Genomic DNA, 25,742 nt, shown 5'->3' on the forward strand with positions numbered 1-25,742 from the left:
GAACCATCACATGAAATAACACATTTCTTTGTAGTTCTGGAGATACTGTTTATGGATTTATGTACAGAAGTTTCAGTTCCTTCCCTTCAGAAATTTAGTGATACAATTTGTTAGGACAAGAAAGTAACGTCCCTGTTTTATGATTGTACATATCAAACAGAACAGAAGGAAAAGATATTCTTATTAATGTGCGCATTATATCACAAAGTAAGATGCCAAGCAATATGTAGATATGTTATTGAAAAGTACTATATTAAAACAACATCTGATAGTAAACAAAAAAGCCCTTTGTAAATGAAATATATGGAGATAACGAACAGTATTCAAGCTCAAAAGTCCATTAAACAATACAAAATAGGAGTAGAGCAAACACGGACCTCCAAAACATCAGAGGTGGGATCAGGTGCCATGGAGGAGTGAGCATCCCCTGCCGACCGGTCACACCCGCCGTGTGCTCCTTGTCATGATCGGGAAATAACGGGAAAATCCGTCGACAATTCAGTGTGTAAATGATGGCCTAACAATTAGTATGAAAAACGTCAGTCAGCATTTGACTCAATGATAAATTATATTTGCGGACAAGGTCATTGTATCGACTATAGCTATAGAACTTACGAAATGATGGCTTTAAACGAGACTGCTGATATTCTTGTTTCATCAACTTGTTTGTTAATAATTTACCTCGTTTTAGAAGTTGTACATACGTAGAGCATGCTCTTGCGTATCGAATCAACCGAAAGATATAAACCCAGTATGCAGGTGATGAAGGTATATTGCTGCATAAGTAAGGGAAGTTGACGATTGAAAAGTTAAAGTCATCACGTTTATTATAAAGCTTGGTTGTTAGATTACCATTAACGTCTTTTCCAAGTAAAATATCCAAATATGAAACAGATGTGTCAGACTCTGTGGTATCTTTTATCTCAAGCTCACCAGGATATATCGTATCGACATAAGAATGGAAATAACCATTGTTAATTAACAATACGTCGTCGATATATCTAAATGTCGAGTTGAAGGCCACAGCAAGTGTTTTCTTCTTTTCACGTATAAGATTTTGGACAAACTCTGCTTCATATGAATACAAAAAAGGTCTGCTAATAAAGGGGCGCAATTGGTACCCATGGGAATTTCAACAGATTGTTGGAAGACCTGGTCTCCAAAAACCACATAGATATTGTCAATCAGAAACTCAAGCATCTTTTTAATGTCAACTTCAGAGTACTTGTGTATAGACTAAACCTTATTTGAACATCTATCATACAAAACAATTATTATCAAACAATTTTAAAACAGTTTATACGGGGTAATTAGCTCATCTGAGTTGAAAGCTCAAGTGAGCTTGTCTGATCAGGCGTTGTCCGGCGTCAGTCCATCTAGCTGTCCATCCGTCTGTAAATTTTCTACTTTTTCAAATTCTTCTCAAGAAACCACTGTGCCAAATTTAAACAAAGGCGATATAAAGCATCCCTGGGTAACAGGATTTCTGAATTGTTAAAACGAAGGGCCAAGCCCCCTTTCAATGGGAGCAAATCAAGAAAAGGCAAAAATAGGGTGGGCTCATTAAAAAATACATTCTCCTTAAGAACCACGGGACCAGAAAAGCTGAAACTTATGTGGAAGCTTTCAGAGCTGAGTAGATTCTAAATTGTTCAAATCGTGGACCCTTCAGGTCGTGTAGATTGTATGTTATGTAGATCATGGTCCCTGGGGGTAGAGGATGGGGCTACAATAGGGATTACATAAAGGAAAATCTTTAAAAACCCTCTACTCAAGACGTATGATAAATCATGTACATAGGATGAGGCCACAAAAGGCAATCAAAAATTTTACGTAAGAATACATGTTCATTGGGTATAAAAGCTCATGTAGAACAGCAGGGCCAAAGTGTCTATGGTGAGTATTGTAGCCCATGGGCTTCTTGTTTTTTTCTTCGAAATGCAAATACAAGTAATTAATTAAAGCAATAGCACTTATTAGTATATTGATGATTTTGCTGTACCAAACAGAAAAATATGTACAGGGAAAAAGAATTTCACATAATACATAATTTCTCAATTGACTTCTGTTACAACTTTTCTTAAGTGGACTGTGAGATACAATCACTGGTCCTTTCTGTCCTTGTATACTAGTGTTTCCCTTTGGGACAAATTGAACGGCCAGGCTTTTCTGAAGTCGCAGTTTGTTTTCTTGGTAACTTTATAAATAGAAACATACATGTAGCAATAAAAGCTTTAACTGATAAATTTGTTTAGAATTTTTATTTAATTCTTTTATTTATTCATAATTATTTATTTTATTTATATCTTAGTTATCATCATTATTTTAATAAAAATAAACAATATCTAAACTGGTGAATCAGGGGCTATCCCAATTTGCCCCCAATCTTCTGTGTCTTCCGAAATGCTCCTCTAGAGGGCCCTGGCAAAAATCATTGTTCAGAACATACGGCACACCATGTTGCAGGAGGTACGTGGTGGCCTCAACGAAAAAAAAAATTATAGATTAACATGGGGAACAATATAAAGGGACGAATGATTAAAACAGGGGCTAATTAATTTTACTTGTTATAATATACTGTATTTGAAAATGGCTAATGAACTTGCCTGTCATAATTATTCGTTCCTGAGTTTGGAAGGAAAGATACATTTTGCTCTGTTCAGCCTTGGTGAATCTAGGTCTAGCTCTGACAGCTTGTAGCCATTGCTCCAAGTATTGTAGGAACTCCTGCTCAAGGAACTGCAACAATTGTGTCCAAAACGAACGGAAATAAATTCTATTGATATTAAGAAATTACATATTAATGTTTTTTCAAGTTACAGAAGTGATTTTCCTCGAAATCTTAGGTCATTAAGAGAATTGTAAGGAGCAACATCAGGCTTTCTTGTGAAAGCTGATTCCTTCAATGATCTACCATTTAGACAGTCAAAAAATTTGTCCACCAGCTTGAAAAGCTTAGCAGTTTTTGACATATGTGAACCATCGTAGACTTTCCATTACTTTGGCCACAGAATTGCTCAGCACCTAGAAAAATACATGTACAGGTACATAAGATGGTTATCACTTCAACCATGATCACCTGAATAATATCTTATCAATAATTAATTAAAAAGGCATTTAATTAATTATAAACAGGTATTGCCTGTATAAGCCCTTTCCACAAATTACACAAAAACATTTTTTTTCATAATTTTCCCATCAACAAAACAAAAAACAAAAATACGTTTTGTTAGAATTAAATGACTACCTGAACTGTGTACTGTAAGTTTAACAGACATTGTTGATGATGGCGTCAAATAGCCATGGTCATAGGTCAGCTTGGTTCTGTATAACTGCCTCGTCCGTAACTGTGTCACATGAGACCAGAGAATGCTCTTGTTGTTATTTTGTAATATGTATTATTTTGTAGCTCCGTGCCCAGATGAAAATAAATAATACAACATTATACAGTCATTGACTGGATACGAGGGCAACATAATATGATTTGTTGGCCTGCGGCCTCGGGCAACATTTTCACCTTCAGGTCCAACAAATCATATGTAGGCCTTTCAACTGCCGCTAGGGTTCGATGAAAAGAACGATAACCCATTACCGGATCTTGTTTACAGCGGGTCCGAGGAAGCTAACTGTTTCTCAGCATGTCAAGTTTTAGCATTTTGTTTCTTCACTTTCAGCGAAATCCAGTGGTTTGAAAATTTAGCACAAATGTTTAACTTATTTATCATGTAGTTACCGACACTGCACAATAATATATAAGTGAAATTTTTAATAAAGTGAAATCTACCCCCCTTCTTAATTTTCACCTGATTCAATTTTTATATTTGGTCGTTCTTATTCGTGCTTAGTAAAATGAATAAGATAATTTATTGCATTTAATTGTAGAACTATATATCTTTATAGACGAAGCACAACAATGCACCCGTAAAATACATGGCATTAAATTTTCTTCTACATATACATACCAACTGTCAGAGAGAGTTAAAAATCTTGAATATAGTCAGTTCCCCATTCATTTGATCCAGTTATTTCATGGAGAGTGAAGACATTCCCCTTGTTTTGGTCAACCCTTTTGTGTACCGAAGAATATAAGGAAACCTACTGTGTACATAACAATACCAACTGAAGCAGCCTATATGTCATTCCTATAAACGATAACTCATAAATCGGCACTTTGTTGGTCGTTTTTTACGCTTGAGTTACCTGTCCTTAAAACATAACATCGTACAAATCAAATACCAATATTTTTGGGATTTAATTAAATGTATGTATAGTTTACTATCTTTTTTTGAGAATTTCACGTACCTACAGATCTATCTATAAAATGGTTTTTTCCATATGTGCAAGTTGAAAAATAAGTTGAAAGGCCTATCATATGTTGCCCGAATCCCAGTCTATAACTGTTTTGTTAAACCCTTAAGATAGGTCACTAAACTGAAAACCTTTTTAGACAGTTTTACTCAATAAATAAACATAGTTTTATAAGCTATTATTTTGGCTTTATCAATGAAAATGATATCCCAAAAATGAAAAAATTCATAAAATCATTATATCACAGGAATTATCACAAAACATAATTTTCCCGAAACGCCATTTTTCAAATAGCATACGGTTAACTTGAAACTTTGGCTATTTCCGTGTCGCCGATATTGGCCATGGACGAATGAAATTGTTAGACTGATGCAAAGAACATTTACTTTGTTGAGCTTTTTATTTGTAATCAATACATAGAAAGTTATTTATAACGGTATGACAAACATACATATTAAATGCCATAAAAAATGAAATAATAAAACAATGAGAAAAAAATTGATCTGAAAGACAAGCCTAGAAAACAGTTAAACTTCAACAGGATTAAGGTAAACATACCCAGAGATACTTTGTTCCACCTAGCTTTGATTTGCTGATGTTGTTTCATATGGTCGTTACTAAGTGGTAACATCTGATATAAAGTAAAGGAATCTTTCTTGATCTTCTGCAAATTCATTTTTAGCTTTCTAAACAACTGTCTCATTTCCAACTTTGTGAAGCCTGTGTACTGATAAAGGGGGTGGTTTGTCACTTAGTCTAGTAGATGTGATGACCTGCACGAGATGAAATTAGTTTTATTAATTAGCAGAATAAATAGTTCTTTATAATTTAGACTATATAAAGGCTTGATGTTAAAAGTTCAGAACTATTAAATTGTTTACTTTTAGTTCACATGTCATTTCCAGATAAGCCACAGCTCTCCAAAACATCTGCTGTTGATGTTCGGGTAGGAAAATGTCCGACGCTCATTTTGATATGAGAGTTAATACCAATAACCATATATACCAGGACATGAGTAGCGATTTTACTCACTGCATTCTACATGATTGATTGTATGTTGTTCCCATTCGAGAATTGTTCACTCATAAAGAGACGTCACCATATACCGGTGAAGGGCTTCAAATTTTAACTTTTACTCGGCACTCAGGGCCATTGAGCAGTGAGGGATCTTTACCGTGTCAACGCCTGCGGTGACACGGGGCCTCGGTTTATACTTCACTTCAAATTGCCGAGCGCATGGCGAAGGAACAGTTGCTACCCATTTTTTATCGACTTAGGTCAGTCGCGGCCAAGATTCGAACTCACGACCTCCCGATCACGGAGCGAGCGCTCTACCGACCGAGCTACCATGAACGGTTTTATCCTACATGAAAGGGGAAGGAAATGAATTTATTATCTCCACATATTTCATTTATTCAAAGTTCTGAATAATTAAAGATTCTATATTGCTAAAATTCATTTCTTTAAATAAATGTGATGCTACATTAATACCTCATCGAATGTCCAAGTTTCTAGGTTTGTAAATCCAATTATTTGACCGCTTCTTTTGTACATGTAATCGGCCAAGTCAGCTTTGACTTTTATTTCATCATAGAGGAGTGCTACATACCTTTTCTTTGGAGGGATGTCTTTGGCTATCGTTTTAAGTTCCTAAATAACATTTAACATAGCAATAAAGAACAGTATATGCATAGGCCATTTCTATTAAGCCTATTTTTAATGTGCAGTACACTGAAGATATTCTTAAATGGTTTAAAGAGGCATTGTATAGAATTGAAAGAAAATCGTATACATATACTTTTTTTGTTTGTGCTAAAGTAATGGCTTATTGTCAGATCTACTTGCACAAAAGATACGTGTACCTCAAATACACATGGTTGAAAACCAGTTGCTGGTGTTATTAGATTGGTGTAATCTCTGAGTGTTGATTTGTTGGGTAATTTTAGCACTCTAGAATCTCTTATTGACTTGTATGCTCAAGCGCTGTGGTATTGCAAAAAAAAAAAACAAATCTCATCATCATAAGATGTCACCTCATACCCTTAGGATTGGACTGAAATGCTTTTTTCTGCTCCTTCCAAACTATAATCTGGATGATTTTCTTCTATGGAACAATAGAGCCCCTCTCCAACCTCATTTGCCACAGTTCAGTCACACCTACATGACTGTATTGGTGGTTGGAAAGAATTAATTGCAGATAAAGAGAAATGATTAAAACATATGTCAGGTATATATCATTAATTAATCAATGAAGCTATATGATAGCTGTTGTCATGGTTTCAAATTTATAGCTTTATTCTCTTGCAATGTAGGATACGGAACATCGCCTCATATATATATGTGTGTGTTATTTTATATCTTAGTATTAAAGCAGATGTTATGAGATAGAATAGAAATTAATTATCTGTAATCTTTTCCCTCGAAGATTATAATAAGTAGGTTTATAAATACCATTTGTCAGAGATTATATCTGAGCTTTCGCCTCTCTTAAGCTACGTCTAAATGCCTTGACTTCCTTAATCAATTCTTCGTTTGATAGACGAGAAAGTGTTGTCTTGGGGTGAACTGTGGTTTGCATGCTAGATGACTGCTCAACAATAGCGCTATTGCCTAAAATTTTATATACTGAGCAAACAGATATGGTATCATCTGAGCTCACACCTCCAGAACATCTTTGTGATCTATCAACATGATCAATAATGAATGTAATTGTACATGTACTCACAAGTCTTCTAGTGAAATTCTGTCAAGTCGAAAATGGGTAATACTTCATTTAAAATTCAAAATCATAATTAATCAAGACCTCTAAAAGAAAATATGATTTGAGAAACCATTGCTGAATTAAATAATTTTCTAAAATATTCAAAACTGTAAATACTCATTACGTGCATTTGAGTTTTCTTTTATTCAGTCTCCACTTCGGGTTTATTGTTTCTCATCACAGTGGAAACAAATCTATAAAACTTTCCACTGTAAGTAGGGCCGTTAAGTAATCCTAAGCCCTTCCTCAATTTAGAAAGTTGCTGATCCGATGATTTTTGACAGAGTTATACCTCTTGAACTTATAAAAATGTAAGAAAAACTAAGAAATTTTCAGTTTTCGCTCTCTAACTTTTATAAGGTTGAAATTGCATATGCAGGTATTTTACTAGAAATACAGGTCAAGTTCGAATTTAGACATGGTCCGATGATTTTTGACAGGGTTATCCTTCTTAAACTTAGAAAAAAATAAGAAATTTTCAGTTTCCGCCCTCTAACTTATGTATGCATGTATGTATATGGTTGAAATTGCATAAGATATGCATGTATTTTACTAGAAATACAGGTCAACTTTGAATTTGGTCATGGTTCGATGATTTTTGACAGGGTTATCCTTCTTAAACTTAGAAAAAAAATAAGAAATTTTCAGTTTCCGCCCTCTAACTTATGTAGGCATGTATGTATAAGGTTTAAATTGCATAAGATATGCATGTATTTTACTAGAAATACAGGTAAACTTTGAATTTGGTCATGGTCCGATGATTTTTGACAGAGTTATCCCTCTTGATCTAGATATTTTCAGTTTCCTGTAAGGATGTATGTATAAGGTTGAGATTGCATATGCAGGTATTTTCCAGAAAAAAAGTCAAGTTCGAATTTAAATTTCAACTAAATATGGCATTTGAAATTTTGGCTGCCTACAGGGGCATTTGACATATATAGTTAAGGACATCACTCATCAAAAACTTTGATTTCACAAAAAGCATTAAAATGATACAAGATTTTATTTTAAGTTTTGCTTTTTGGGTTTTTTTTATTTGTTTTTTTTTCCTCTCAAAAACTAAGAAAACTTTGCCTTACGAATCAATGAATTTCAATATTTTCGGGAAAAAAGAGGAAAACTGTTGAATTTTCACGTTATTGTGTTTGTTTGCAATTGGTTTTTTTAACCAGATTCTTTGGAAAACCTACCCGCCCGGGGAATTCGAGCATAGAATTTACTGTTGCATTTTCTAACTTCATGGTCATTAAATTTAAAGAGACAAATTTTGTAGCCAACTGCTTCAAGGTCAAGGAAAAGTCAAATACAAAAATAATTGATATTAATGCAATAAAGAATGATGAGTGATCTTGTAACTTTTCTAAATAGTATTCAAGCATACAAATCTGACATCAAAATATCATTTTGTATGAATATACATGTTGCAGATAGCTGATGTGAAGAACACAAAGAAAGCTCTGCTGAAAGAAGTATTTTTTTAAATTAAGTTTATGAAAGAACATCGATGTGAAAAACTGCCTTATTATTCAACTACGAAGTACCGTTTACGGTAGCTCAGTCGGTAGAGCGCTCGCGTTGTGATGGGGAGGTCCTGAGTTCGAATCTTGGCCGCGACTGACCTAAGTCGATAAAAAATGGGTAGCAACTGTTCCTTCGCCATGCGCTCGGCACTTGTGAAGTGAAAGTTGCGGGTCCTTCGGATGAGACCTTAAAAACCGAGGCCCCTTTGTCACGACAGGCGTTGGCACGATAAAGATCTCTCACTGCTCAATGTCTCTGAGTGCCGAGTAAAGGTCAAAATTTGAAGCCCTTCACCGGTATATGGTCTCTATATGAGTGAAAAATTCTCGAATGGGACGTAAAACAACATACAATCAATCAATCAATCAATTACGAAGTATTATAAAATTTAATTTGCTTTCATTTTTAAGTAATTTCTCTCCATGGGACATCTGACATTCAATAAATTTCCGTCATATGGAAACTACTACGCTGCGATTTCATGTTTACTGAGTCGTGGAAACCTGAGGTTTCCAATATTGTCTGTTCATGGAAGACATTGAGTTTCCGTACCACGGAAACTAATACGCTCCGATTCGATGTGGTTTCCCAACCTATGGAAACCAATGAATGGAATATTCAGGTTTCCCATAATTTGACATGGGGGATCGGGAAGCATCAGGTTTTCCGAGGTTTCCGTGGTTTGGTAAATCTAATGGAATCTGAGCGTAGTAGTTACTGTGTCACGGAAACGATGGATTGATTGATTGTGTGTTGTTTTAAGTTAGACCTCACCATATACCGGCGAAGGGCTTTACTCGGCACTCAGGGCCATTGAGCAGTGAGGGTTCTTTATCGTGCCAAGGGGCATTCGAAAGACCCGCAATTTTCACTCCAAATTGCAGAGCGCTTGTCGAAGGAACAGTTGCTACCTATTTTTTTTAATCGACTTAGATCAGTCGCGACCATGATTCGAACAATGATGGAATAACCCAGCATCCGCTACGGAAACCAATGGAAAATATGATGTAAACTGCAAGTTTCCATGTGATTTCCATGTAATTTCCCATGATCTCAGTTTTCCATATATCTCATTCTTTATGATGAAAGTCGCGTTAGAACATACTTATTTAGCACGACTGATAACCGGTTTTAGCCATTTAGGTCTGATCTTCCTCTTCACTTGTTTTGCTTAAAGTTTATGCATGCTGGTCAAGCACATAATTGAATAATTTACAAAAGTCTGAAGGAGCTTGCTAAAATCTTTTTTTTTTTCTTTTTTTTTTTGGTTGTTGTAACGATTAACGTTCTTGATTTTCATTACAGCGCTTTGTTTCATTTCATAACCTGCGAAATTCATTTATGGATCTGCTGCTTAACCAAACTTTAAGTCTTGTATTTTAAGCTTTAAATATATACATTTTATTTCGATCGAATTATTCACAGTATGTCCTGTAATACTAAGGCGGTATTGATTTTGAAAGGATTTATAAATTATTTACAAAATCGTTATGATATTCATTTACGTCAGTAATGTTTCTAATTTCTAGCACTTCATGGATAGATATGCTATATGGAACTTGAAAAGAATATAGATTAAAGTATTCTGAAGATCTTGGCTTCATTTCAAAATTGAACCTAAAAATTTTAAGAGATATGTATGAACTGGATACAAGAATTTTAATTTCAACTGTGCTTATATTTTCATGTACAGGAGGTAAGTATATATTTTTATCGTCAAAATGCAAAACTAATAACTTTCTCTTCGATATAAATTTAAGTTCTCTTTTATTAAGAAGTTTTAGTACCAAACCGCTGAATAAGACACGATTTACAAAAACGGCTGATCAAATACCGCTAATATCGCGATCAAAACAAAACCGATTTACGGTGAAATTAATAAACAATTTGTATATGGATTAAATCATTTGGATATTGTATAAATTACAGGCATTTTTGCATCGTATCTTGAAGCTGGGGCGATCAGGAAAAAAAGAAATACCAAACCAAAAATTTGAATGTCCAAAAATAATGAAAAGGGGGGTTACTCTGGACCTTTTTATTTATTTGCGAAGCGGAGTCTGTCAGTAATTAACAATGTATCGAGCAATTAATAAAAGAAATCAAATTTAAAAAAAAATCTTAATATATGCGAGAAAAAAAATTAGATGGGTGGTGTAATACTCCGGACCCTCTTCTCTTTACTTTAAAAGTAAGCATGGCAACAAAAAAGAGATTACATGTAATAGATAAAAATTAGGGAAGGTCGGGAAAAAGAAACTTTCAAATAATTAGATAAACTATTGAACCGGTCCCCAGAAAAACGCGTTAATAAATAGTATCGTCATAGCCGAAATCTCTCTCTCTCTCTCTCTCTACATATACTTAGTCTAGATGAAATCCCGCGCAAGCGCGGGGACTTGAATTTATTCCACTATCGACAGAAAATTTACATAATTTCTACTGACAGCCTACAGGCTTATAGCAGGAAGAAATACTTTGCTCAAAAACCCGCAAGAAGTAGATCTATATACGTCTCCATCTCCACCCCACCCCCTTTTGTAAAAACTTGAAAAATAACAATTTCATTAATTGACGTTTATTGTGAAACCTGTTACTATGTCATGGATATTGTACTTCAGATGCTCTTTTTCCATTTCCGTCAAGGATAAAGCTGCGAATATGCACATTTTACTGATAAATTGATTGGGGGGGGGGGTATGTAAATATGTATGTACCTTATTGATATGTAAAATATGTACTTAACTTCTTTTTTACATATCAATAAGGTACATACATATTTATAAACCAAGACCCAAGTACCTGTGTAAAAACTGGCTTTTAACGCCCTATGAATAGGCCGAGTTATTTGATACGAAAGACTGTATTCAGAAAAAAAATACTGAAATGTATTGATTAAAGCTCAAAAGTTTAAAGTTTTAATTGTATTTGAACAATACCTTATTCATTATTTTTCTCTTTTTCATGTAAGCAAGTTTATTACAAAGTACAAATTGTACTTCGGGTTCGTTTCCACGATGCTCTCACTGAGGAATATATACAAATTTTCCCGATAAATTTATTAGGAAAACCTACTAAATATATTACTACATGTAATAGTCTTTCGATAGATAAATCTTTATTATATAGTATATTTATAGTCCCTATATGATCTATACAAACGCAAACAGTTCATAACACGACATATTCACTGGTTTTGAAGCCATATTCACCGGAGGGTCGGTGCGCGAGCAGCGGCATTGTGACGTCACAATCAACACCTCAAACAACGTTGTAAGCGATGGTTGCAACGGCCGGAGCCAGCTGTGTATCTGAGCAGGAAAAACATTAGCCAAGCCTATCGCAGGATTATTTTCTAAACATTTCGATGTCTTACAAACAGCAAAATGAAAACACGGAAGTTATAACTTGTAACCTGGACATTTTTTTTTAATTTTTCTACGACAGAAGTTCATAAATGGAAGTGGTATCATCATGCAGCCTTCAAAATCTTATTTATTCAAATCCACACTTCACCTCGGTCAATATTAATATTTTTATGGTGAATAACAAACCATATTCACCACCGAAAGAGTCCATTATTGTATAATATTCACAACTTTTAGTGTCATCAATGATTTACCATTATTTCAGTGACAATTCACACAAAAGCTTGTATTTATGTTCATGTAGCTATAATCGCCTCGTTTTTCTTTTTTAACATGGGGCTTGATGCTGTTTGATGTTCTAGAAGCTTCCGTCAATATTAAGATCGGCGAACGACGAAAATATTTTGCACATTTCCCTTTTTAATCGGTTATCACAACTTATTTCTTTTATATCATTTAAATCAAGTTTTGATTGAATAATTCAGTTATGACGTTTTATGAAATAAATAAACGATTGCTCGTTGTCAGTTTCATTAAAAATTGTCAGTAACTCAGATCTGCCAACCGGAAACGCCACCGTACTCACGTTTTTGCTATTTCATGGCTGTTTATAGAAAATGAAAGTAGACTTTTAATTTAATGTACGATACTTACTATGCGAGTGGAAATATAGTTTACGTACATCATCTTGTATGTAGTGTATTCTTAGAGGAGTAAGTAAGAACTCTGGTGCACCCGTTTCAGATTTTATTTGCAAAATTTATTTTATGTATACATATATATATATATATATATATATATATATATATATATATATATATATAAGCAATCGGGGGGGGGGGGGGATACATGTACGAGGGGCATTTGAAAAGTTCCAAGAACTGCTTGCTTAAATATTAACCATTTCACAGAAGTTAATAAGTTTGACGTAATAAGTATGACGTAATAACTCCAAAAATGACGTCATAATCTCGAATGTTTAGCATACTGAAAAGTCGCGTTTTTTGTCAACATGAGAACATCGAAAAAGTGCTGTCAAAGGCTTCTTTCAAATGATATTTCAAAGAAAATTTGCATGGAATTAGAGTAAGAATGGTACGGTAAATTAGCGATTCCATATTTTTTTTTTTTTTTTTTTTTTTTTTTTTGCTTGGTTAATAAGCACAATAATGTTATCTTAAGCGTTCATGCAAGATTTTTATTGATATGATATAGCTGGATTTTCGGTCTATTATATAGCTCTCCACTATATTATAAAACATATTCTGTATAAAACTGAAGTGATATAATGAAGTTTTCCACAAATGTATCTTGAGTATTAATTAGGACTCTTACCATTTACGAAAAGAACCTACGAAGGTTTCCCCCGGACAAGTTTCTATGCGTAATTTAATTTTCATTTTATTTCAACTTTCGGCAATCCAAAACTCACTATTGCTTTTGATTTTCGACTCAAAAAAAAAAATAAATCTGAGTTACATTGCCATGTACAATCTTATTTATTTTCCATGATTTAAAATTTTCGAACATAGCGAATTACAGAGGGGTTACAATGTAGAACTTAAACCCTTGCCATTTTGGTTTTTACGAGAAAATATGGGACATTCTTAGCTTAACCTCTCTTGAGCTTTAATCGTTCCCGCAAAATTGGTTAAAACACCTGACGAATTAATGCCTGTAAATTCTGTAACACAGTCCACTATTCTCCTGTGTATGTAAGCTTTGTGTTTTTCTTACAGCAGCGTCTTTTTTACCCATATTTTGCGCGAGATTCGATAATAACATGCTAAGTTTGACACACTCTAAAACCACTCCTGAATATATCCTCCATGTGATAGACTGTAGTCTATGTAAACATTCTTCCAACCGGTAGTTGTGTCCGTTAGCGTGCATCTGAGTAACGAACAAAGACTTTAAAATTTTACTTCACTGAAATTGTGTCTCTTCTTACCTCATTTTATGGTCAGTATGCTCAACATTCGAGATTCTGACGTCATTTTTGGAGTTATTACGTAATTAAAATTACAAAGTTACGTCGCAATATGTGTATTATTTAGTGATCTGTCTTATGATATCAAACTCAGTACTTAGTAATTTCCGCTAAACGGTTAATATTTTATCAAACAGTTCTCAAAACTTTTCAAATGCCCCTCGTATGAGGTTTTGACCCTAAAATTGGAATCTCCGATTAAAAGTTCTATTTAATTAGTTGGGGAATAAAAAAAAAAGTTGACGTAGTCACACGACGAATAGTCAGAAATACAGTAAAAGACGCTTATGACGAAGTGCCAGAGACGAACGATTCTACTTTTAAAAATATAGGTGAGCTAGCGCTGTAGCCATCATTAAACACAGAAGAAGATATCTGAACCATTTTGTTTAACACAGGACGAAAGACCGTCTTTAAGCAATCACTTAATGGTAGCTTAATGGTGGCTTATAGAAGTTAATTCCTCTAAGCCACCAGTAAGCTGCAGTTTCTCGGTGCTTAATGTCCAAACTTCATTACGCTACCATTATGCAACCTTTAAGCTGCAGCTTAATTATGGTGCTTAATGTCCAAACCTCATTAAACCACCTTAACGCATCCTTTATCAAGTCTTTAAACTAGCTTGCTAAGTTTTAAGTTGTTTCAGTATCATTTTAATCAAAATCTTATTCAATTAAATTCATAATTTTGTTTCGCTATGTCTAATATCTTTGTCAATGCGTATAAACTCGGCACTGAAAACAGCTTCAGCAAATGCCTTAAAATTTTCGCTACAAAAATCAGTTTGTTTAAAACTTGTTTTAAAATTATTTTCATCCATAGACACATAATATATTTATACCTGTCTGCCTCCACTTACTAAAAACAATAACACCCTTTAAGGAATAAAATAGGTCATTTATTACAAAAGATAATAAATGACAGTAAAGAAAACACAATCTAAAATTCTAACATAAGAAAAAGTTAAAAATGTACAAACAGAGTATTACTACAAATTGCCAAATCACAAAATTTGCCCCTGAGACAATAAGGTGTGTCATCTGACCTATTATGACTAGTGAAAAATTAATAATTATGGCATATTTGGCATATAAAATGTAGACCAAAAACTTTGTACAACTTGGAAAAAATCTGAAAAGGGTGCGTTAAAAGCCTTTCACATAAACAAGAGTGAAACACAAAATACATATTAAAAAAATACTGCCATAAAGTACAAAGGAGGTGGGGAGGGTGGTGGTAGACTCAAAGTTGCCTTTGTTTACGAAGTATTAAATTTAGATTGCGCATGCGCATTCAGTAAGTATGCAAATTGGGGTGCTATAAATACCACCCGGAGTCACCGCTATGCGCATCATAAAAGTAAACACAAGACAACATATATAAATGATTTATTTGCATAAATAATTTTTATACCTGTCTGTCTCCTTTTAATAAAAACAATTACACCCTTTAAAGAATAAAATAGGTCATTTATTTCAATAGATAATAAATGACAGTAAAGAAAACACAATCTAAAATTCTAATATAAGAAAAGGTTACTTACATATAAAAGTACAAACAGAGTGTTATTACAAATTGCCAAATCACAAAATTTACCCCTGAGACAATAGGTGTATCATCTGACCTATTATGACTAGTGAAAATAATTATGGCATATTTGGCATATAAAATGGAGACCAAAAACTTCGTACAACTTGGAAAAAATCTGAAAAGGGGGCGTGAAAAGCCCATGTTAACAAGCCAGGCAATATTAGTAGAAATGAATACACAAGTGTACAAATATTGACTTGCTTGTTAACACCCCCATCATACAACAGAAAACAGTCAACTAAATATCTTAAGTAGTGATATGTATAATGTTCATAAAGAAAACCAGTGCTAAAAAACTCTTGGACCCTGGTTGAGGATTAGTATATCCTACAAATGCACTACATAAGCTATCAGCCCCCTGGCTGATTTTTCTTTCGTGTTTGGAGAGCCACGTTCCGCTGCCGAATTCATAAGAAATATTGTAATATAGAGTCATTTTCTTCTGGAAAAAAGATATATTATCTCTAGGTCTCTTAATTTTTGTTTGGGTAGAGAAATGTTTAAGATATAAAAAAAAATATATAGGTATAATTTATATTGCTAACCACTGAATACTATCATGAATAATTTGAATTAATCCGTTGTTAAATGCCATTATTTTTTACCCTATTAAAATAATGCAGACGTAAGAATTTATCAAAATATAGTCGATCTTCAATGATTGTTATTTCAAAATCGATTTTCAGAGGAAAAGTCTATCAGATTAAACATAACATCCGACCAGATTTATACACATTGGGAAACAGAGGAAAATAAACAGTGTACAGTATATCGACTGGTTAGACAATAGACCTTAATAAGGTGTCCCCACCGGTCCCCGGGTACCTAACAGGAAACTATACACAACGTACAGTGACAGATTTTGATGATTTTACAAAACTTAAAATTAAACGCAAGCATATAACAAATTAAAACAATATGATTCTAGGCAAAAAGACAATTATTTTGATACCCATTGTGAAGTAAAAAGAATTAAAACTGAAGATGTTTTAAAAAAATCTTTAATAGGGTGTGTTAACCATGCATCGGACACATACCTTGCTTCGGACAACTTTAAGCAATAAACTTTCATTGAACCTGAGTCTCCCCGTGATTTTACTTGTTTCTGTCTTAAAGGTGAAGATTCAAACTTTTTAATGATGCCAATTTTTATTTTTATGTTGTGATAAAAATACCACAAGAATGGCCTTGAAATTACGTCATATTTTGCATCATCAAAGGGGAGTAACCAGAATTTTATGATTTTTGCAATTTTTAGAGTTGTCGTTCTTTTTTATTGAGTTCAACGGACCGAGTCGGACCGAGGTAAAATTTGTCAATGATTGATAATTTTAAAGAAATTTTTCAAAAATTTTACTTCAATCTTTGTATAATATTTCTTAGAGTTGTTTTTACTAGTATGTTTATTTCACCGTACACAAATTAACCATGCATCGGACACTTTTAGATGCATGGTTAATCACTTCCATTTTCATATAAAACCAAATGACAGCTGTTTTTTACGGAAATAGAGAATAAAAACTCTAACTTTTCAATGAAAATGCAAGTTATCGATATATGACGATTAGAAGTGGACTCAATTTATTTCTTTAAACTAGATGATGATAACCCACGAGACAGAGGCGCGAGTTGCCTTATTACTAGCACTATAAAGCCTTTCTAAGGCGATGTGATTCAACTAAAATCTCTTCACATTTGTGGATCGAAATAGTCAATCAAATTTAACCAGAAGGTTGATTTTTAAATAAAAGATAAAAATGTTTCGATATCACTAATTTTAACTCACCGAGATCAAGGTATGATGTTTTTCTGTTTTAAATACCGTAAGTTCGATGCATGGTGAATATTGTCCGATCCATGGTGAATTCTGACTTATTTAAAAAAAAATCAGTTCTTAGAGATATTTTCTCAAGAAATAGCACACAATTGTGTCAGAATTTTATATTTTAACCACATACTACATATTAAGTTCAATTTTGATATTATTCGGTCGGTAGCGATATCGCTAGAACTTGTTGAAGTGCGAGGGTGTCCGATGGTGAATTCACCCTACACGTAAGTGTTACACAAAGAAGATACAAAAAACTGTAATTATCCGCAGCATACATGTATTTAAAAGAAATATAATCTGTTTTTCCGTCGTTCTTTTTCGAGGATATATTCCTTTTTAATAAAAAAAATGTTTTATATCATTCTGTTGAATTTCAATCTTTTCATGCAAATAAAACTGCGAATAACAGAGCGATGAAATCATAACATAAATCAAAAAGTTGTTTTACACCGAACTCCACGGTAGGTCATATGAACGTAATATTAAACGATTTTTAACATATATAAATATAATTATTTATATTATTGATCATAAAGATATAAATATAAACATTAAAAAATACACGTTCCAGTCCACACAGATTTTGTTTAAAAAAAGGTTTCATATTTCCATCAAATTTCAACAGCCCTGAAAGCCTAGTGGTTTACGTGTTCGCCCCATAAACCAAAGGTCGTGGGATCGAATCCTGACTGGACCATTTTTTTTTCACTTTAATTTTTTTTAACTTTTCTATCTTTTACATTTTTTTTGGACTTCCGGTTTACTGTCAGCCGAGAATGCACGTATAGATTTCGTGGAGCTGATAGGTGGTTGGTTTTTGTTTAAATGTAAGTAGAAAAGCTTCTAAATAAGAGCCCAGTTGATTTATTGTATTCAATTTATTGTACTTAAGGTATTTCCACCCTCCTGTGATGTCATAAGTTTTTGCAAAAACTTGTTCTTAATTTAAATTCATACCCTATAGAAATATATTTTTTTTGGAAAAATGCTTTTCAATGGGTGTAATAACAAATATTGTTTAGTACAAGAATTAAAAAATTGAATATTTTCAATATTTAATCAATTATTCAATCATTGAAAAATGTTGCTAAGGGCAATAACTCCTTCCCATGTATCTATATTCAGGCATTTTCCTTATTGCACTTCTAATGTAAAATGGTTTCCCTGATATTCACAATTCACACATATTTATAAAGAAGCAATTATTTTGGAATTTTCAGCATCACAATTATGTATTTGAACCTGTCCAGTTTTTACATTATTTTTATAATACTGTTTACTAAAAACATACAATTTTTTTAATGCTGACATATGCTTCTGTTTATTTATGTCTTACATCTTAAAAAATACGGCAACCTATGTATTTTTTGTGATTATTTATTAATTTAAACTACATTCAGTTAAAATAAATGCAATTTTTTCTACTTTGAACCCATACATTGAGAGGATGGATACACCTTAGTTAAAAGATTTTGTAAGCTGTTTATACTCGTTTATTTAACTTTGAGTCAAAAAACGGCAGGATGACTGCCACGTCGAGTGGCGGCCATGGGGGCGGATCTCAAAATAATACAAACAATGTGATAAGATATTACTGTCGTGAAAACACATTAACTGTAGATGTTTTAGATTATGGACAGGTTAAACTTGATAATATTATCAAATTTGTACATGAACATTGTGGTATGGGATCTATGTTCGCTTGCGTTTCTAGATCCGGGAACTTGTATGAAATTACACTGGACGAAAGGGCCCCCATCCAATATCTCTTGGAGGGTATTAAAATAGGAGATAAAACATTTCAGTGCAAAGAAATAGTGCAAAATTCCGTAATGGTTAGTTTTCTTCATCTTCCTGCATACATCTAGGATCAAGAAATCGAAGACACATTAGCGTCTATGAAAGTAGAAATTTATCTCCAATTTAAAGGCGTTACTATATATATCCAGGAACCAACATCGCAGATGGTACTGCATATGTGAGAGTAAAATTACCACCAAACATGCCTTCGGTTCCGTATACGATCAGGTTCAGAAAAGAATATTACAGAGTCATTCACAATGGGCAAATGAAAATATGTTCTCGGTGTTATTCAAACGATAATTTATTCAGAGCTTGTCTTAAATTTGTTTGTTTTCGATGTAAAAAAAAAAAAAAAAACAAGGGCACTACGCTAGAACGTTTTAACCTGTACAGTGAAATGGTGTCATGTGTAGTCTAGACGAGTCTTCTTTGGCACGCCGATTGCTTCAAAATTATTTTCTGCACGACCTTAAACAAAAATTACACGAGTAAGTAAAAACTTACACATAGGGAGGAAAATATACACGAAGTTGTTAAAAATTACACAAACTATAGAAAAACTGCACAATCAACAAAATATTTACACGATATAGTGAGGAAATTACACAAACGTAAAAACGAAAACTGCACGAGTGAGAATACAACATCGACATAATATGCAACGCATCCTCATTGCGCACATTTCATTAATATTCATTAGAGAACAGCTCAATGTGGCTTGGATGCTTGAAACATATTATAAATACAAAAGGACCCCATCTGGGTTGTGGAATTTGACCGAAAACTTGTTGGAAGTCATCGAGTAAATAATTTCGCAACTTAAATTTTAATATTGAAACGCATATCTCACTTTTTGATATATGTATGTTACAAAGTAGTACATGTAGTCTTAACTTTTGAGCAACGTGTGGTAATTTCATAAAACTCCATGAAAATGTAGAAAAAATATACAGTCGTTTTACTTATGTGAATTAAAGCCTTATTTATGTTGTTTTTAATGTACCGGCGGTAGTCTATTTTGAATAGTAAAAATGCATATAAAGGAGTTAAGAAAATTTGAAAATTATAAAGTACAGGCACGTAGTATCGTTTTTGAAAAAGGGGGGGGGGCAGCCAGAATTTTTTTTTTTTGACAACCTATCTGGAAAAAAAAACATCGACAAGCAAAAAAAAAAAAGGTAAAGTGTCCAAACTCGAAAATCCTATTTCGGGGTGGTGGTGGGGGGGGGGGGGGACCTTCCACCCTCTTTTCGAAACACATTATAATACCAAATCACTTTGATTTAAACTATACAACAAAGGGGGGGGGGGCAACCAGCTTTTCAGTGGACATTTACAATAGAAGTAGGTTATGTTTGGAAAAAAAGTGGGGGCCCCTCCTGATGCTTCGTGCCTGAAATATTTTTTTAAGAATTTAAGGGTACATATAATAGTCTATCGAAATCTGGATTGCAATTCAACTGAACTGTAACGATATTGTAAGACTAAATTCAAGAAGACATACAAGATGAACTTAATTAGCTGGAACTTGGCTACACATGCATATTTATTTTCAATGCAGATTTTGACAATAATAAATTTGCACACGGTAATAAAACAAATATTTCTTGAGGTTTCTATTCATCATATGTTTTCTTATATTTATTCGTAGTCATGCTCGAAGTAAAACAAGACCTGGTTGATGCCATTGATACACATGTACAATATTGCTATAAAGCAAACTTTTTTTATTACTTGTACACGTATACGTACAAAATCACAAATTTTAACTCATAATCTGAATTTTAAAAATGTTAGATATGCACTTGAATAATCTTTTAAAAAGTGGATCTTGTATCAAATATGTTCCTTGAATGTTATTGAAGATTATTTTCATTTTATAATTATACAAGTCATGTTCTTTTTATAATGACTATACATTTAGGTAAAAATGTGTTATTACAAAAAATTAGTGTTCGGAAAATAATTAAAATTTTATGCATACGAATTCTAAATGTAAAGAGAATTTGTTATCTTTGAAAATATTTGTCAAACCTCGAGATCCATAAAGAACATGATTTTTTTGCATTTTTCAAGAGTGATAAAACACGTGCTATGTTCTTTCTATTCATTATAATATCCATTCCCATTTTCTTATTTGTAACATTGTACGTAGATGTATTTAGTAATTCACTATGTTTTTAAAATTTCTGATGTGTCATTATGGTCCAACGATTTGAAACTTTAATAAATACATAGATTCAGATGTTGCGACTCAATCAATCCAAGAACCAGATCCGCCACAAATGATATGTTTTACCGGTTCCAGGATTATTTGAGTAGAGTTTTGTTATTTCATTTGGACAAATTTTAAGTAACAAAACACAAAACCGCATGTACATAAAGCACATAGAGTATTTATATTTTCCCTTTATCTGGTCCTTTTTATTAAAAGTGAAAACATTTATCAAGTAATCGCCATTACGAATGAGGGTAATCCTTACCCTTAGGAATGTCTTGTTTTTTATTGAGTAGTTTATGACTGAAAATATGCGATATCATGGAAGGAATTCATAACAGTGTAGGCTACAGATATCCAACCAAAATTGATATCCTCATATTTTATAAGTAAAGATACAAGTATAATTAGAAATGAAATATTTTTTATGTTTGACTTTAAAACATACTGTGTATATCTAAGATCAGGTAATCCCCACTTTTTAATCTTTTTGAAAATAAAAATATATCCAGCCAACTGAATAATTTCCTATTCCTAAATGAATAAAAAATGCCCAAATGAATTCATAATTAGTACAAATGAGAAGTACCAAAATAAATTCTACAATTTAATGATTATAATCAGCAATAATTCTGCCATCATTTTCATGAAGAATCCACTTTATTAATCGTTTTATTACGCACGTGTTAATTTTATCTTATATAAGTTATTTCCGTTAAAGTTGTATCTATAAGTTAGAGAATTTTAAAAGGTTATAGAGCGTATTACTTTTAGTTCGGAGTCCAGTGCATCATATGCAATGGTACTTTTTTCCCCGTATTATAACACAAACATGCGCTTCCTTTCTTGTCACAATTTATGTCCGGCATCATATAATACCTCCATATTTTGGCTAAGATCTCGGTCAATATAAGAAAAATATAATATCTCCGATCAACTTTTAAATTTTTTCACACAGTTCACAAGAAAACATTTCATTCGTTCGATTAGCATTCGCTAGAAATGGGATCGAGTTTTAGCAAAGAAATAAAGAAGCAAACAAACATGCATATCATCGTCAACGCCATTTTTTCTCGATTACATCCAGCATTCATGAAGAGATAAAGAGTACAGAAAACCAAGAACACAATGAATATTCTATGTGCATAATAATGATATGCGCAGCTGTATGCGCAGTAAAATTGTTTGTGTAATTTTTAGTTTCCTCTGCTCGTGCAGTTTTTAATTTTAATTTTGTGCATTTTATACCCTTTAATCGTGTAAAAAATTTCGGATTGGTGTAGTTTCCTTATGTTTGTGTTAAAATATTCCAAACTATGTGCAATTTTTACCGATACGTGCATTTTTATTTTACTCGTGTATATTTTTCATCAAGCTCTTGTATAAAATCGTGATCGCTGTGCAGAAAATATAAAATCGTGATCGTTGTGCAGAAAATAATTTTGAAGCAATCGGCGTGCCATAGTCTTCGTTCAGGTTGATTGAACATGAATCACACGCAGACGATAGGTCGCCAGAAGATGTGAATAAGGAGGACGAGGAGGCACAAGAGAGGGAATCAGAAATAGAAATAACAGAAACACAAGGAAACGAGAGTGTTCGAGATGATCGCGGAGAAAGAAATGAAGAAGATATGAGAGAAGAATTGGAAGCAAGTTCTAAAGTGAAGGAAAATTTGGAAAAAGTAAATGAACCCTCCACTAAAGGTGACGCAAGTGATCAAGAAAAATCTGACGCATTTTAAATACATCCAATGTATTTTCCTAGAGAAGTAGTTTGGGCAATGTCGTTTTGTTGTCTGTTTTCTCTTTTTGTTGTATTTCCTTTTTTTTTAATTACACCTGTGGTAGTTGCTCCGGCATTTTCTTTGCTTGGTCCAGATAACAGGTATCCTACATGAGTAATTTTGATTTTACGGCAGTAGGTCATTGAATACTAATTATGCGATCTTGTACAAAATCCCAATAGTAATCGGCTCCCATGAGCATGTATATATTGAATTTATCGTCACTGCACACTGGATGTGCCAATTTTAATCCTTGTAAATATGGAAGATTTGAAGCTTCATAGTGACTGTGGTTGTATGGGGGGGGGGGGGGGGCTAAACTTGGAATAATCTACTTCCATTGCAATTCTTCTTTCACGATGTGTTTCAAGTTCAAGTATTGCATTTTCGAATTTCGTAAATTTCCTCTTGTATCTGCAAAGTTTGCGATACTAAGGTTTGTGATACCTGTAGTGTTTGCGCAATTTTACATATTTCTTGATTTACATTCTCTGACGCGATGAGTACCTAGACACTTAAAACACTGTTTTTTCTGTTTTACCATTGTCAAACGAGTTTAAAGTTCTGTAATATGTTGACAGTGCACTGGTGCATGTATTTGATGACAAAAATGCACTGTTGGGTTGTATTATTTTGAATCAACGTCTTTGTTATTTCATGTGGTCTTGCTCCAGCTACAAAGGATATTGTTGTAAGGAAATTCTTCATAGTATCAGTATCATCTCCTGCCTCCATAATATTGATTTCATTCATTAAACATTTGCGCAGGTCTTGCAATTTCCAAGTACTTACTCTGTGTGACCGTAAGAGATTCTTTTTTTTTTTACCTGGTGGTTTTTTCATGATGGTAGGGACAAGTAATATTAAAACTGCAAGATTCTAAGAAGCCCATGGCTTCAAACCTCCATTTCGTTGTAAAAGTTACGCATAGTTTGAGATCTACTAGTATTTGATAGGATATCGAACAATGCTTGCAAATATGTATTTAGAATTTTGTCAGGTTGACAAATCTCCCTCTCAAAATCATGATGGTTTCTCTATAATTGGCATTTGTGAGCGCATAGCAGTATGTTACGGCTTCCCATAGAATATCTCAGTGCAATGTGTCTTCCAAAATATGGCGTAATAATGTAAAATGACGTCAAGTCACTGTCTACGTGAGCTGTAATGATGGGGAGATTGTCATGAACTTAACACCTTTTTTGCAAAATGAATGTAAAATGTTAGAGCACTATTGCAAAATTCACATGTCGTAATTGTAATTTTGTCCCCCGCTTTCGCGAAAGCGAGGGTACATTAAATCCCATTCGTCTGTCTGTCATTCTGTCCGTCTGCCTCTCACAAAACCTTTAACCTTAGTCATAACGTTTAAATGAGAAGAGATAGGGCTTTTATATTTCACATGTACATTACCTGTGACAAGACCTTTCCAAATATACTATGATTTTTGATCCCGTAATCTTGACGTTTGACCTATTCAAAAACTTTCCCATTACTTGAAATTGGTCTTAACTTTTGAATGAGGAAAGACAGGCCTGTCATATTATACATGTATATTACCTGCAACAAGACCTTTCCAAATATGCTACGATTTTTGACCCCTTGACCTTGAAGTTTGACCTACTTTTCAAAAACGTTATCTTTGCTTATAACTTTTGATTGAGAAGAGATATTTGACATGTGCATTACCTGTGACAAGACCTTTTCAAATATACTATGGTTTTTGACCCCGTGACCTTGACTTTGACGTTCGACCTACTTTTGAAATTCTTATCTTTGCTTAATGTGCATTACCAGTGAAAAGGTGTTTCCGAGACATGCTATGATTTATTTTACCCTTAACCTTGACCTTCATGTTTGACCTAATTGTCAAAAAAAATAACATTGGTGATTCCCTTTGAAAGACATAAGACAGGGCGTTCATATTTGACAAATGCATTACCTGTGTCAATTTCTTTTTTTTTTAATGTGCTGTGATATTTGATCCCGTGACCTTGACCTTCAAGTTTGACCTAATTTTCAAACATTTCATCAGTGTTGCTAACTCTTGAAGGAGCAAAGATAGGGCATTCATATTTGACACGTGCATTACCTGTCACGAGCATTTCCAAATGTTCTCTGACTTTTGATTCCATGACATTGAAGTTTGACCTAATTTTCTAACATTAACATTGCTAATAACTTTTGAAAGAGAAAAGATATGGCATTTACATTTGACATGTGAATTAACTGTCTCAAGACCTTTCCGATTTTATACTCTGGTCTTTGATATTTTTTTCACTTGTTCATTACTTGTGACAAAACCTTTTGGATTTTATTATCATATTTAACCTCATGACTTTGATCTTGATTGATTGAATGTTGTTTAACGTCCCATTCGAGAATTTTTCACTCATATAGAGACGTCACCATATACCGGTGAAAGGCGTCAAATTTTGACCTTTACTCAGCACTCAGGGCCATTGAGCAGTGAGGGATCTTTATCGTGCCAACGCCTGTCGTGACACGGGGCCTCGGTTTTTAAGGTCTCATCCGAAGGACCCGCCAATTTCACTTCAAAAGTGCC

The 25,742-nt window shown here is 33.5% G+C and overlaps 1 protein-coding gene across 1 annotated transcript; it reads right to left on the minus strand.

Annotated features, from left to right (window-relative positions):
- Window positions 1-2,358: 2,358 nt before the first annotated feature.
- On the minus strand, window positions 2,359-2,986 carry LOC133196636 (uncharacterized). The gene is made up of 3 exons (XM_061332501.1): window positions 2,838-2,986; window positions 2,603-2,742; window positions 2,359-2,494 (listed from the first exon to the last, which is right to left on the minus strand). The coding sequence occupies exons 1-3, from the start codon at window positions 2,970-2,972 to the stop codon at window positions 2,359-2,361; spliced, it is 411 nt and encodes a 136-aa protein (XP_061188485.1). The 5' UTR covers window positions 2,973-2,986.
- Between the last annotated feature and the right edge of the window lie 22,756 nt (window positions 2,987-25,742).

This window comes from Saccostrea echinata, unplaced genomic scaffold (assembly GCF_033153115.1).
Source record: "Saccostrea echinata isolate AGI-Se365-2 ecotype Australia unplaced genomic scaffold, CSIRO_AGI_Sech_v1 ptg000030l, whole genome shotgun sequence".
Classification (NCBI taxonomy): domain Eukaryota; kingdom Metazoa; phylum Mollusca; class Bivalvia; order Ostreida; family Ostreidae; genus Saccostrea; species Saccostrea echinata.

Coding starts and splice junctions, on each gene's coding strand:
- LOC133196636 (XM_061332501.1), bottom strand. CDS start 2,972: ATGTCAAAAACTGCTAAGCTTTTCAAGCTGGTGGACAAATTTTTTGAC. Junction 2,743..2,837: donor CTCTTAATGACCTAAGATTT/CGAGGAAAATCA, acceptor ACACAATTGTTG/CAGTTCCTTGAGCAGGAGTT. Junction 2,495..2,602: donor CGAATAATTATGACAGGCAA/GTTCATTAGCCA, acceptor ATCTATAATTTT/TTTTTTCGTTGAGGCCACCA.